This window comes from Berghia stephanieae, chromosome 14 (assembly GCF_034508935.2).
Source record: "Berghia stephanieae isolate SIO BIC M18660-M18661 chromosome 14, UCSD_Bste_1.3, whole genome shotgun sequence".
Classification (NCBI taxonomy): domain Eukaryota; kingdom Metazoa; phylum Mollusca; class Gastropoda; order Nudibranchia; family Aeolidiidae; genus Berghia; species Berghia stephanieae.
In genome coordinates this window covers 31652202-31667492 of record NC_088373.1, presented here as the reverse complement: position 1 = coordinate 31667492, position 15291 = coordinate 31652202, and the positions used below count along the sequence as shown (strand labels likewise).

Here is a 15291-nt window from a genome sequence, read left to right as displayed (position 1 = left end):
TGTTTCGTGTTGCTGTTGGTCAGGGACTCTTTGTAAGAGAATTGAGAAATTTTAGTGGATATTGCGCTATATTAAAGCTCAAGTTTGTATTTTTACTGTCATCCGATCCACGAGGATGAAATACCGTTTTGAGGAGAGTGGTCACATTTGGTTCATACAGGCCTAATAACGATAAATAATTAAACGTAAGTTTCAATTTATTGAACGAGGACAGATAACATAGACGTTTCGGATTTCCCTTTTATACACAAAACCTCCACACTGTCTGTGTATGCTCAATAATGTGGAGTTTACATTTCATTAATTATAATTATTTTTATCCCAGAGCTTCAAGGAAAACATTTTCATGACATAAATTTCTAATACCCCATCGATGTGATCGGTGAGATATTTAAATGTTTTATGATTATCCCTACCCTTGTATTGTTATTTGTATTTAGACTTTTATGATTATCCTTACGCTTGTATTGTTACTTGTATTTAGATTTTTTATGATTATCCCTACCCTTTGTACTGTTACTTGTATTTAGCTGTTTTATGATTATCCCTACCCTTGTATTGTTACTTGTATTTAGACTTTTATGATTATCCTTACGCTTGTATTGTTACTTGTATTTAGATTTTTTATAATTTTCATACACTTGTACTGTTGCTTGTATTTTGTTGTTTTATGACCATTCTTACCCTTGTATTGTTGCTTGTATTTTGTTGTTTTATGACTATTCTTACCCTTGTATTGTTGCTTGTATTTTGTGGTTTTATGACTATTCTTACCCTTGTACTGTTGCTTGTATTTTGTTGTTTTATGATCATTCTTACCCTTGTATTGTTGCTTGTATTTTGTTCTTTTATGACTATTCTTACCCTTGTATTGTTGCTTGTATTTTGTTGTTTTATGACCATTCTTACCCTTGTATTGTTGCTTGTATTTTGTTCTTTTATGACTATTCTTACCCTTGTATTGTTGCTTGTATATTGTGTTTTATGACTATTCTTACCCTTGTACTGTTGCTTGTATTTTGTTGTTTTATGACCATTCTTACCCTTGTATTGTTGCTTGTGTTTTCCTGTCCAATTCACCTCCTTGGTCATGCGACCCGTCATCTCCTCCCCCTGGCTAATTCTCGGATCGCTGCTATCGATGCTCGCCTGAGTGGAACTCTCCAAGTCTTCTGGCGCCAACTCCTCTACATCCGGTCCCTCTGGCCTCTTCGGCCACACGATACAAGCGGGACTTTTCCTAAGGACGTAGAGCTTAGAGCATTGGAAGGCGTTTCTCGTGTCTACGGAGCATAAAAGAAGTACAAAATAGTCATGTCCTGGTTTTTATACCTTGATCAGCAAACTTTCGTATACTCTGGAAAAAACATGTAAAAAAAAATTTGGCTGGAAAAGTTGTCCTTCAAAAAACATGTATTAAAATAATTTGGCTAGAAAAGTTGTCCTCCAAAAAACATGTATTAAAATAATTTGGCTAGAAAAGTTGTCCTTCAAAAAACATGTATTAAAATAATTTGGCTAGAAAAGCTGTCCTTCAAAAAACATGTATTAAAATAATTTGGCTGGAAAAGCTGTCCTTCAAAAAACATGTATTAAAATAATTTGGCTGGAAAAGCTGTCCTTCAAAAAACATGTATTAAAATAATTTGGCTGGAAAAGCTGTCCTTCAAAAAACATGTATTAAAATAATTTGGCTGGAAAAGCTGTCCTTCAAAAAACATGTATTAAAATAATTTGGCTGGAAAAGCTGTCCTTCAAAAAACATGTATTAAAATAATTTGGCTAGAAAAGTTGTCCTCCAAAAAACATGTATTAAAATAATTTGGCTGGAAAAGTTGTCCTTCAAAAAACATGTATTAAAATAATTTGGCTGGAAAAGCTGTCCTTCAAATATCCCTCAATGTAAATTATCTTCTAAAAAACGCTCAAAGTTGGAACTTCAAAGAGGACTTCACAAAATGTCCCAGGTTTGAGAGGGTTGGGTTTTTTTTCAAGAAAAGTCTTTAAAACCTTAACTCGATACGCCATTCTCACATTTCCCATTCGTCCTTAGTCTTCCAATCATCGTGTTTCGTTGATACAGGGAACCAGTCCCAGACATCCAAATAGTAAAGTAGCCTTTAGGTAAGAATCAATCAATCAATCACTCAAGCAATCAATTAATTAACCAATGAATCAATCAATCAATCAATTACGCAATAAGTCAATAAATAAATAAATCAATCACTCAATCTCATTAATCAATCAATCAGTTAATCAATTAATCAATCATTCAAGCAATCAATCCATCACACAATCAGTCAATTACTTAATCATCCAATCAATCGATTAATCAATCAATCAGTCAATTACTTAATCAATCAATCAATCAATTAATAAAAAAACAATTAAACAATCAATTAATCAATCAATCGCTTAATCAATCAATCAATCATTAAATCAATCAATCAATCGATCAATTACTTAATCAATCAATCAATCAGTCAAATACTTAATCAATCAATCAATTAATTACTTAATCAATCAATCAATCAATTACTTAATCAATCAATCAATCAATCAATCAGTCAATTACTTAATCAATCAATCAATCAATTAGTAAAAAAAAACAATTAAACAATCAATTAATCAATCAATCGCTTAATCAATCAATCATTAAATCAATCAATTAATTAATTAATCAATCAATCAATCAATCAATCCATCAATAAATCAATAACGTAATCAATTAATTAATCAACCAATCACTTAACCAATTAATGAATGAATCAATCAATCAAACAATAACTTAATCAAACATCCAATCAATCCATCAATCAATTAAATAATTAATTAACCAATCACTTAATCAATTATCCAATCAATCAATCGATCCATCAATCAATCAATGAAGCAAACAAACCATTATTTAGCCCTTCCCTGAGCGTGTCATCGTAAGACATTCCCTGGATGCAGGAGGACGGTTTCGTCTTTGCCAGTTTTCTCAAGGAGGCAACGGTTCTCTGGTGGACGTGTTTCTCTCTTTCAGTGGCGATACCCACGTATAGAGGGGGACCCCGCTGCTCTATCAATGTGATATCATCGGACAACGTGGCGGCAGAGTAACGCTTGATTAGTGTGGGTGGAGGACTGGGGTTCCTATCGTTTGGATACAGCTTCATGGTTGTTGTTGTTGTTGTCTTGTTGTTGTTGTTGGTGGTGGTGGTGGTGTTTAGTATGGACTGTGGTTGGATTTCATTGAATAGAAAAAAGTAAAATGAAATATACCTGCCTTTCCTCTCTCTCTCACCTCTCTCTATCTCTCTTTCTCTCTCTCTGTCTGTCTCTCTCTCTCTCTCTCTCTCTCTCTCTCTCTCTCTCACCCCCTCTCTCTCTCTCTCACCTCTCTCTATCTCTCTCTCTCTCTCTCTCTCTCTCTCTCTCTCTCTCTCTCTCTCTCTCTGTGTCTCTCTCTTTCTCGAAAGCCTCTGGGAGGAATTCCATATGCAGGCGCAACTTTAATAACGATTAGTATTTTTTTTTGTCCACCGTGCCTTTTTTTTTATTTATTCCGGCAAAGAACCAAAATGGCTGCTATCAAACCGTTAAATCGACCAGTTTTCATTGAACCAAAATGGCCGCTATCAAACCGTTAAATCGACCAGTTTTCATTGAACCAAAATGGCTGCTATCAAACCGTTAAATCGACCAGTTTTCATTATTTTCCAGTAGAGCGAAAGTTGTCCCGCCATCTTGATTGTACCTGAGCGTCGCAGGCGTTCCAACCCTAACAAACTAACGATATTAATTGTAGACGCAAAAAATCGTTAATATTCATAGTGATCCTACCCGTAAACTGCACGAAACACAAAAATTAATAAAACAGTTTCAACAACAACATAAAAAAAAGAACAAAATATCAAACAATTCCCTTGATGAAGCTGTTATATTTAATATTTATGAATTACTTTTACAATTCACAGTTTGTAGCTGGTTAGTATCACTTTAATTCACTCAATCCTAGAGATGTTTGCTACTTTTCAAAATTGGAAAAAAATGTATTAAAAATGAGCATGTACATAGATAGTTTTATTCAACTACCACTCACTTCTTCTTCTAGGTTCCATGCCTGGTCCAGGCTTCGGATACTGCATGAATTATCTCTCTCCATTCCTCCCTGTCTCTTGCTTTTTCAAACAGCTCTTGGATTGTTAGGTTGGTGAAGCCCTTCAGTTGGTCTATGAGTGTTTTTCTTTGTCTCCCCCGGGCGCGTTTACCAGGTATTTTTCTTTTGAAGTTGGATTTCTGATGTTGCAACCAGTACCGTATCGTCTGCGTATCTTATATTATTTTTGTGACCTCCTACTTTTATTCCCTCCATATTAGTTATGCCCCTCATGATTGTTTCTTGGTATAGATTAAACAGATCTGGTGAGGCACCACACCCTTGACGGACTCCTTTCTTAATAGGAATGGAATTTCCTGTAGAGTTTCCGATTTTGATAGATGCCTGCTGGGTGTAGTAAAATGTTTGCATGAGTCTGAGGTCTTTCTCATCAGCGCCAATGGAGTGCAGTTGTTTTAGTATTTCTTCGTGGCGTACTCTATCAAAAGCTTTTTTGTAGTCGACAAAACAGAGGTATAGTGGGGTCTGAACCTGTATAGCTCTTTCACTTAAAACACGGAAGAGGTATATTGCGTTCCTTGTCCCTCTGTCAGGTTGGAATCCCGATTGTTCTTCTGCGATTTCGGGGTTAATCGTTAATCGGGGCTAATCCTTAGCCTGTTGATAATTATACGCAACAGTATTTTGTTGATGTGGCTTATTAAACTTAGAGTTCTAAAATTTTCGCATTTGACTGCACCTGCTTTCTTTGGTATTGCTATTGAAATTCAAAGAACCATTAAGCGGACCAAACATCACCAAAAGTGAAATTGAACATGCCATGGAACGAATGAAGGATGGTAAAGCAACAGGCCCTGATGAAATATCTGTAGAGGTATTAAAAAGCCTAGGAGATCTAGCAATTGATGAACTTCACATATTATTCAACAATATATACAACACTGGGAAAATTCCAGAAGATCTCTGTAACTCTATTTTCATAGCAATACCACTCACTATAAACTAACAAAAACATGAACTTCGATACTACGCCTATAATCTGTCTCAGAAAAATGTAATAAATAGGCATGGGGTAAAAGTAACCCGGGTAAAACTACGGATATAGTCGGTGTTAGGGTTGAGTGAGTTAAAGGGCGGTTTTGTGTCTTTTCTAAATAGAAAAATAATTACCTATATTACTTGACTTGACTTAGATGCCTTTCGCGTCTCGACCGAAAGATCGGGTCGCTTTGGCTGTTTCCAGTATTTCCTGTGTGAGGTGTCTCCAATTTTGCCGGTCCTCTGCTTGGGTTCTCAGGTTTTCAAGGTCCCCTGCCGTTATGAGACTAATGCTTTGTCCAAGTGTTGTGAGGTTTTTGTTTAGGATCACAGGGAGTGTTGTGATCGGTCTTCCTCTGAAAAGGTTCCCGTGTTTTTGGAAATATCCCGACATGGTTTGGTTAGCTGGTATGTTTTTGTCCCTGCGTAGTATGTGACCTAAAAGTTGCCATCGTTGTTGTAAAATGTCAAGGGAGATTGGTCTTTCTTTTGTGATCTTATAGAGTGATTCATTTGAGATCTTTTTTGGGTATTTGATGTCCAGTACCCTTCTTAGCTGTGTGCGATGGAAGGCATCCAGATGTTCTTCTTCGGATTTTGTCAACGCACAAGTGCCGCAGTTATACAGAAGTACCGGTTTTACAAGTTTCAGTTTGGTTTTTCTCTTTATTTTGTCACCTCTAATCCATACATTGGTGAGTTTACTGAGTGCGGCGTTTGATAGCTGTTTTCTTCTTTGTACATCCTCGGTGTCTCCAATTAGTGAGCCGACTTTCTTTGTTCTTTTCCATTCCTCTTTGTTCCTCGATATTGTTGTAAATTCGGTTTTATTGGCATTGACTTGGAGGTTATATTTCATGAGGGTATTTTGTATGATGTCTATATTTGCTGGTGTTGATCCAATAAAATATACATCATCTGCATAGGCGATTTCTCTAGGGATTGCATTCTCAATATGAGTCGTTGGTTTTGGAATGACTTTTCGAACTTCTTTCAGAGCGTGTTCTAAGTATATTGTGAACAGAATCGGGCTCAGACTATCTCCTTGGGGGGTCCCGATGTTACCTATATTGGGCGGTTTTAATCTTTCTGTATCGCCATTATAGGTTTAATAAACATTTTTTTAGTTAAAAATATAAATTATCTGTGTTGATACCCATTTCGCGACCTAATTTGGGGGTCTGGCATAAAAAAAATAACAAACTTGTGGCAAAGATTCCTCAAAATCTAATGAAGAAATTACCTCCATATTCTTCCCTCTTATCAACATTGTACCATAGTGTGTCACCATAGAGAGATTTTACAGCTTTAGCTTATGGAAGTTTCATTAGAACATTACAAAACGTTATGACAAAACTGATGTTAAAAATTCTTAATTTGGACTATAAATAAAAATACACGCATCTTAACAGAAAGAAAAAAAATTATATGGCGACAAAATACATAATTTCTATGATAACTGGAAATTTTCATACAATTTCATTGAATTGATTCTGAGGAACGTTTGACGCAGCATCCCATAACCTTAGAAAACTTACATGTGGAGAAAATAGCAAAATAGCTTTCCGTTTCTCACACTTTTCTTACTGTACCCTTTTCGACTGTCTTTCGTGCCTTTATAGTCTACTTACTTTAAATATTCGGACTTCGATAATATTATTTCTAAGATAATGAAATATCGTTTTCCAACAAAATCACAAAATCAAATAATTTTTTGAATGATTTTTTTAATAATTAGTCCCAAACCGCCCCTTAATCTTAATAATCCAGTTTCTTTCTTTGTAGAACTTCAATAGAACTTCAATGTTTATCTCAGGTGAGCAACTGTGTATATTTACTCATAGTCATGAAAGTGGCGCACTTGTATGGAATTTCTCCCTTCAGTCCAAGCAGGAAAACCTAGCCTTTGCCTATTATTTTAGTCTATCATTGGGATGATCTCTATTACTATTGCCTTTCCATGTGCGCTCGAGGTCATAGGTCGCATTGCAAAATGTGCTCGAGGTCAAAGGTCACCTTGCAAAGTGTGCTCGAGGTCAAAGGTCACCTTGTAAAATGTGCTCGAGGTCAAAGGTCACCTTGTAAAATGTGCTCGAGGTCATAGGTCGCATTGCAAAATGTGCGCGAGGTCAAAGGTCGCATTGCAAAATGTGCTCGAGGTCAAAGGTCACCTTGCAAAGTGTGCTCGAGGTCAAAGGTCACCTTGTAAAATGTGCTCGAGGTCAAAGGTCACATTGCAAAGAGTGCTCGAGGTCATAGGTCACATTGCAAAGTGTGCTCAAAATCACACACGACAAAGTGATTAGGGACAGAAGAGTCAAATACACCAAAGCAGACAAGGGCTATTTTATATTCAATTCTAGCCCGGACGGGCAGCCAGTGGAGGGTTCGAAGCATGCCTTTTATATTTTCCCAGGACTAACCTAGCCGCGCAATTAATTCTGTACTCTCTGGAGCTTGTTTATGTTGTTATTAGGGAGGCCAACGAGCAGTGAATTGCAGTAGTCGAGACGTGACAACAACAAAGCAGAGACAATTATCTTCAAGGTGTTGAAAGGTAAAAACGACTTCATCTGTGATATCATACGGAGCTCATAGTCATAGTACATAATTTTCACATTATTGTTTATATGCTGATCCATAATGACACCAAAATTTTTGGCTTTTTCAGAAATAGAAATATTACAATCAGTTATGGTTAGTGTAGGATTTAACAGGTGGACAAATTTTAATTTTTGCTGAGTTCCTATCAAAACAACTTAAGTACGAAACGGAATAGAATCTTCGGGAGGCCTACCGAAAGCTCCTCGTGCTAAGGAAAACAACCAAAATATTCCCTCAGCTAATCCTAAGAAAAAATAAAACATATTTCCTTTAAGCTAATAGGAAAAATAAACATTCTAGCACCTTTACTAAGACTTATGACTAACCCTAACAGAATAAAAATCATCCGACCTCGAGCTAACCCTAATAGAAAAAAAAAAAAACAAAAAAACATAGGACTGCTTTCAATACTTCACAAAACAAAATGGCGGCGGAAAACCAAAACGATGGTCGTATTAGGAAAGTTTAAACTTTCACTGATCTATCAAAGTTTGTTCTAAGAGTTTTTAAAATGCTACTAGGTCTATCTAGAGAATTGACAAAATAAACGCATGACAAAAGATCCAATGTGAAAATACAAATTAAAAGAAATGCTAGCACGAGGAGCTTTCGGAAGGCCTCCCTAAATAAATGCCTGATAAAAGATTCCCAGTGAAAATACAAATTGAAAGAGGTGCTAGAGAGCTGAGCCGGTGTTACCAATACTTAGCTTCTATAACCAGGACAAATAATTCGTTTGGACAGAAAAATAAATAAAAACTTACCGCTTACCGTCAAAAGCAGTTTAGATTTGAAGATACATTTGTTTTCTATAAAAAAACATTCGGTACTAGACAATCCTTGATGAATTTCAAAAGTTGTGTTTGAAATTATATTCTAAATATTTAATGTTTCACTCCTCGCTAAATCGTGTGTTTTTCTCGTCTGACCCATAGGTTGGTGCCCCCTAGTGCCAGCCGCCTGCGCGCAATAGCCGCGCAAAACAAAGGTTTTTTAAAAAGTTTATTGAGAAAAAGATACGGAAAAAAGTGTCCCTAAATAGGTATGCAATTTGGTGCATAAGTGCAGTAAAAATTGGTGCGCAAAATTAGTTCGTAGAGGATGCGAGACTGTGTGTGTGTGTGGTGTGTGTGTGTGTGTGTGTGAGTATGTGTGTGTGTGTGTCTCTTTCTTTCTTCCTTTTTTTTTTTGGGAGTGCCTACGTACACGGTAACGGGGCATCTAGCCTCAGGATCTATGTACACGTAAACCGGTTTACCGTTGCAACATTCTGTCAGTGATGGTCCTCGCTGTCGTGACCGCGCGCGCTCGTGTGTGTGTGTGTGTGTGTGTGTGTGTGTGAGTTGTTTTTTTTAAATCAAAACAATTTTAACCATTAATGGCGAGATTCCATCTTACACTCCCCAAACTCCAGATCTTAGTCTTAATGTTATCATTAAAAGACAAGCTTTGCGATTTATAGTTTAATTGAAGCCCGAGTCGAAATATACACTTACTACTGCTCTCTTGGTGGAAACGATCTATTCTGCATAAGCCATCTGGAGAAAAAAATCAGTGTCACTGGAAAAGGTTAAAATTTCCTGAAGTACCCCCCGTGAACCCCCCTGTAACAATCCTTTGATCTACGTCATCAGGCAACCCATTGTTTCTTTCATCTTTTCCCCTTCCCCCTTACCCTCCCCCCCCCCCCCATTCCCCCGCCCATCTCTCTCTCTCTCTCTCTCTCTCTCTCTCTCTCTCTCTCTCTCTCTCTCTCTCTTGTCATAGTGTTATCCCTTCCCCTTCCCATCTCAATGTAAAATGAAAACGTTCTGTTGTTTGCAGATACATGTATGATTGTTTTGTTTTTTCTCTCTCACTCGGCTAGGATTAAAAACCAAGACATCAGGTAATTGGTGTCTAATGCCAAAGTATAGATTCTCTCTTTGGCCAATTTAGTCACGCATGTGGCAGCCCAGCTATTTATTATGTTCTGCCTATAACACACAATAAGTGGGATTTTGGGGTGGGTACGAAAGAAATCAAGGTCATAAGTAACCGTGCACAAGAGCTGTATAGGGAATTGGTTTCTGGGGGTCTTGAAAATACCAAATATTTTATGGAAAGCTCTTTCGAACTCCAAGACGTCTGGTTTGTTTTGCTATCTTGGAACAAACGAAACAGAGATGTCTTGATGTGTGACCTAGTTGTCTGATTTTGTGACCTGGATGTAAGGTTTTGTGACCTTGATGTTTCCTTTTGTGTGTGCAAGCCATGCGGGTAAGTACAGCGATAGCTTGCCAGTTGAGGAAAAAAAAAAGGGAGAAGCAGCGTATCCGCATTTGAAAAACAAAACAAAAAAAAACTGAAAAAACAAAACAACTTAACCTTTTAAAGGCGAATATCAATCTTACTTGGACCAAAAATAAAATCTTACCGTTTTCATCAAAAGACAAAAAAACAAATTACAATTTAAGAATTTGAGCTTTTATAGAGGGCAATATCCACCCAACGTGCTCAAAGCGCTTTTTATCAATATTCTTACTGCTCGTATGGTGGAAACGTTTTTTTTCTGCGTTAAAAAATAATATAAATGAAGACTATTATTTGAAAAACAAAAAAAATCAGTGTCACTGGCAAAGGGTTAATTGCAGTACTCCTGCATCCTGTGAGACTCCTACGGCACTTGCTAATCATAAAAAAGGAAATAGCAATCAACAATACTAAGGTGAAAAAAAAAGAAGAAAAAAAGTGGGTGGGGGGGGGGGGGGAGCAAACCCAGTAGCAATGCAACCTTTTAGCGGCGAAATTCGATCTTTGACCTAACACCAAATCTTCTATCATCAAAAGACAAGTAACGGCAAAACTATTATAGACAATTGAAGTCCGAGTTGCGATAGTCTGACTGCTCTCTTGGTGGAAACGCTGTATTCCCCGTTAACAATAATAAAGATAAAAGCAAACTATTATCTAAAAGCAAAAAATTAGCTTCGCCGTTAAGGGGTTAAGAACACCTGCAACTGCTGCCAGCATCCTTGAGATGCTCTACGTCACCCAAGGTCACCAAGCGACACGTCTCCCTTTCGTCTACATGCAACACCCCCCCCCCCCCCTCCCCCCTCACCCTCCACTCTCATGGTGGTGGTGGCGGCGGATAAAAAAGGCCTTTTTTTCTTTTATTCAATCAACTTGACTGCTGGTGGACCCTAGGCCTCTCTACAAGTCCAAGAAATAATACTCACTTTTTCTCTGCTCCAACGAAAATATCTACCCCCTACCGGTCTAATTATTTGTAGCAGACGACAAATTTCTCAAAACGGTCACGTGACACTGTAAAAACAACACAGGAAGTCCATGAAAGCTTATTTACGGCATTTCCTTTGAACCGTGTAAACAACAACATTTCGTTTTCATTCGACTCAACGGGTCAGATTGGCCGGTATTTTTTAACGAACTAAAGTTCTGAAAAATCAAAATGTTTCTTAGAAAGTTGAAAGATGCTAGTTTTTGAAACAGAGGTAGGTTTTTTAAAAAATCTTTATATTTTACGTGAATGCATGCTCAAGGCGAGTTGGACGTGCAGCGGAGGTTGGTAGGCCAAAGGCGAGGCTCTCTAGACCGAGGAGCTTTCCGAAGGCTCCCAAGAAATCTGATATGATAAAATGGCGTTCGTTTCTTTATTCACCTTAACAACGCCATTCTCACATTCATCCTTCTTGTTTCATTCATCGTATTTTGTTGATAAAGGGGAAACCCGATAATTTAACGTTATCTATCTTCGTTTATTAGATTGAATCTTCCAATATCAAATTGGCAACAGACAATTCTTACCCAGAACAGATCGTCGTTTTAAATACTTTCCACTGGAGGGAAAATCAACACACTGAAGGGAGAATCAACACACTTCCGTGTTCTATGCCCGTGCAAAATTGCACACTTGTCTCTGGTTGACGAAAATCTGTTTGTTTTGATCGGTTTTACAAGTGCTTCGTCTGCCATTGTTGTTAAATGTCCGGATATAATTTGTATTCAATAATTCATCTCTGTATGCACGTGTGTGTGTGTGTGTGTGTGCGTGTGTGTGTGTGTGCGTGTGTTGTTGTAAGGGTATATGTGTGCGCGCGGTTGTATAAATGGGAGTGCGTGTGAACAAAAATGTTTTTTAATGAAGTTTTACGAGTTTGTGCGCCTAGAGCTGTTTTGTCAACGGGATTGGGCTCTATACAAATAAAATTTGTTGTTGTTGTTTGTTGTTTGTTGAAGCTTGCGACACACTTATGCCATTTCAGCGTCAGTTTTTTTGTTTTGTTTTTTGTTTGTTTGTTTGTTTTTAAGGATTTTACGGCGCTTGCAACACATAATTTAGGTCAAATCAGCGCTAGTAAAATGGAAGGAAAAAGGGTAGCAAAAACATTCTAGATGTACAATTATTATGACTTGAGGAAAATGTAAGATAAAGGGGGGGGGGGGGGGGTTCAAATAGGGAACAGGTGTAGATTCCAAAACACTAGAGATGCCTTTGTGAGCCAATAAGATGGGAGAGAATTTAAAAGAAATAAAAAAATTGAGCTTTTATATAGCGCAATATCCACCAAATGTGCTCAAAACGGTTTACAAGGGTCCCTGGTCAACAGCAACATTTAACATGTAGGACAGGACACGACGCCTGTTAGGCGATATTACAATTTTTTCGGACAAAGACAACGCTGTTAACGGCCAGGTACTCATTTTACACCTGAGTACGGTGAGAGAATGTGAGTAAAGAGCCTTTTCCAAGGATTCAACTATGCGCCGAGCGCGAGGCTCGAACCTAGGACCTTCCGATCAGAAAGTGAGTGTCATACCACTAGACCACATAGCCGCACAATGTAGATTCCAAGAGCACACTCGGTGTACGAAGGTTGAGATTACCTAAGAGTATCACCCACACACAAGCACAAGATCCTACTTAGAGGAATACATACTCAAATTCAAATGTTTACAAATCATATGTTAAGAATAAAAGAAAATAACAGTACCTAACAGAGAGATGATTTACAAGGGAAAACATACTATCTCTCAAAACTATAACTACACATTCGACTGTTTCCCTTCCAGCCAATGACTCCGACCAGAGTGGAGGTCTCTCGCTGTACTCACGTGTAAAATGGGTACCTTGCCGTTTGAAGGCGTTGCCTCTCTTGAAAAAAAAATGATATCCTTTTTCAGGTGTCATGACTCGTTTTCCAAAATGGTAAGTGTTGCTGTTGGCTTGGCCACGCCTTATAAAGCGCTTTGAGCAAGCTTAGTGGATAGTGCACAATAAAAGTTCTCAACCTGATACTCAAGTTAGTTGGATTTGAAGCCAAAATCTTTTGTCTAGATTATTTCTATCAGAATCATGATGCTATGCGTTTAGTTAAATAACTTACAACATCCACCAATCGGATATAACGTACTGACACAAAAAAATCTCGAGATAACTTTACGAGTTTAAAGTCTCATACAATTAAATGAGAACTACTCATAAAAAATAGCTGGCGAAAAAACTATAACACATAGCTGAGTGTCGTTAGTTTCGTTCCTCCAGTATAACGATAGAAATGATAAAAGTGGAAACCAGTCTCACCATATTCATAGATATTTATTTATTGAAACCAAAGTCAGATCGTGGCCTTTGTGAACTATAAAGGCCTGATACAGTAGCCATCGTTAACTCATAGCTTGACCGTATCCATCGTTAACTCATAGCCTGACCGTATCCATCGTTAACTCATAGCCTGACAGTAGCCATAGTTAACTCATAGCCTGACAGTAGCCATAGTTAACTCATAGCCTGACCGTATCCATCGTTAACTCATAGCCTGACCGTATCCATCGATAACTCATAGCCTGACCGTATCCATCGGTAACTCATAGCCTGACAGTAGCCATCGTTAACTCATAGCCTGACCTTATCCATCGTTAACTCATAGCCTGACCGTATCCATCGTTAACTCATAGCCTGACCGTATCCATCGTTAACTCATAGCCTGACCGTATCCATCGTTAACTCATAGCCTGACAGTAGCCATAGTTAACTCATAGCCTGACCGTATCCATCGTTAACTCATAGCCTGACCGTATCCATCGATAACTCATAGCCTGACCGTATCCATCGTTAACTCATAGCCTGACCGTATCCATCGCTAACTCATAGCCTGACCGTAGCCATCGTTAACTCATAGCCTGACCGTATCCATCGATAACTCATAGCCTGACCGTATCCATCGTTAACTCATAGCCTGACCGTAGCCATCGTTAACTCATAGCCTGACCGTATCCATCGGTAACTCATAGCCCGACAGTAGCCATCGTTAACTCATAGCCTGACCGTAGCCATCGTTAACTCATAGCCTGACCGTATCCATCGTTTAACTCATAGCCTGACACTGACCAAAAAATGACGTCAAAATGCCATTCTCTGACCACAAAATAAAACAAATCGTGAGTTTTATTCAATAGTTCAGCCAATGAAATTATTTTGTTTCCATGAGCTCTACTAACGACAACTCACTAAGCGGTTCAAAAACCAAATAATGACGTCAAACTGCCAGTCCTTTTGGATTTCAGTATCAGGCTAGACTATAACATAACGATGGCGACGCTGACACCGACTAAAAAATGACGCCAAAAGACAAATATTTGGCCACAAAAGAATACAAAACGTGAGTTGTATTTAATAGTTCAACCAATTGGATCACTTGTTTCCTTGAGCGCTACTAACGACAACTCACTAGACGCTGCACAAAACTTTTAAAAAACGACGTCAAACTGTAAGTCCTAGAGGATTCTAGTGTCAGGCTATATGTTAACGATGGCTACGCTGATACTGACCAAAATAAATGACGTCATAAAACAAGACGACGGTCACCAAACGAAAGTAAAAAGTGAGATGTTGTTAGAAGTGCTCAAGGAAACAAGTGATTCCATTGGTTGAGCTGTTCATTACAACTCACAATAGGGAATGAAATTAGCGGAAGAGTAGCGTCCCTTGATTGGAAGTCACCGGTGGAGAAGTTATAGCCAAGCGCTCCAAATACAAAATTTATTATTCATATTTCTGTACAAAAATGCATAACGTTGATTATGATATGCATTTTTGTACAGAAATATAAATAATAAATTTTGCATTTGGAGCGCTTGGCTTGTAGTTGGTTTGTTTACAAATAACTTCTCCACCGGTGATGTCCAATCAAGGGACGCTACTCTTCCGCTAATCTCATTCCCTATTAAGTTCCCCCCCCCCCCCGTGATGTTCGTCTTGTTTTATGTTATGACGATTTTTTTTTTTTGATGAGTGTCAGACTTTTAGTTCACGAAGGCTACGGACAGACAGACAGACAAACACACAGAAAGATACATCTAGAATTCACAACCTGTTACTTCAGGACACCCTGATGTCATTAATATTCATGAGATATTATAATACATCATACATCATTCATGAGATATTATAATACATCATACATTATTCATGAGATATTATAATACATCATACATTATTCATGAGAAATTATAATACATCATAATATTCATGAGATATT

The 15291-nt window shown here is 37.9% G+C and overlaps 1 protein-coding gene across 2 annotated transcripts in view; it reads right to left on the bottom strand.

Moving 5' to 3' along the window:
* The window catches only part of LOC144959673 (uncharacterized), a 17209-nt gene extending 5487 nt beyond the window's left edge, over positions 1 to 11722 (bottom strand). Inside the window, exons 1-3 of one of the 2 annotated variants that reach the window (XM_078892349.1) lie at positions 11558 to 11722; positions 2903 to 3221; positions 1044 to 1283 (exon numbers count right to left, since the gene is read on the bottom strand). In XM_078892349.1, the coding sequence (XP_078748475.1) occupies positions 1044 to 1283; positions 2903 to 3161 (499 nt within the window). In that variant the 5' untranslated portion in view covers positions 3162 to 3221; positions 11558 to 11722. The other variant, XM_078892350.1, reaches the window with a different exon arrangement.
* Between the last annotated feature and the right edge of the window lie 3569 nt (positions 11723 to 15291).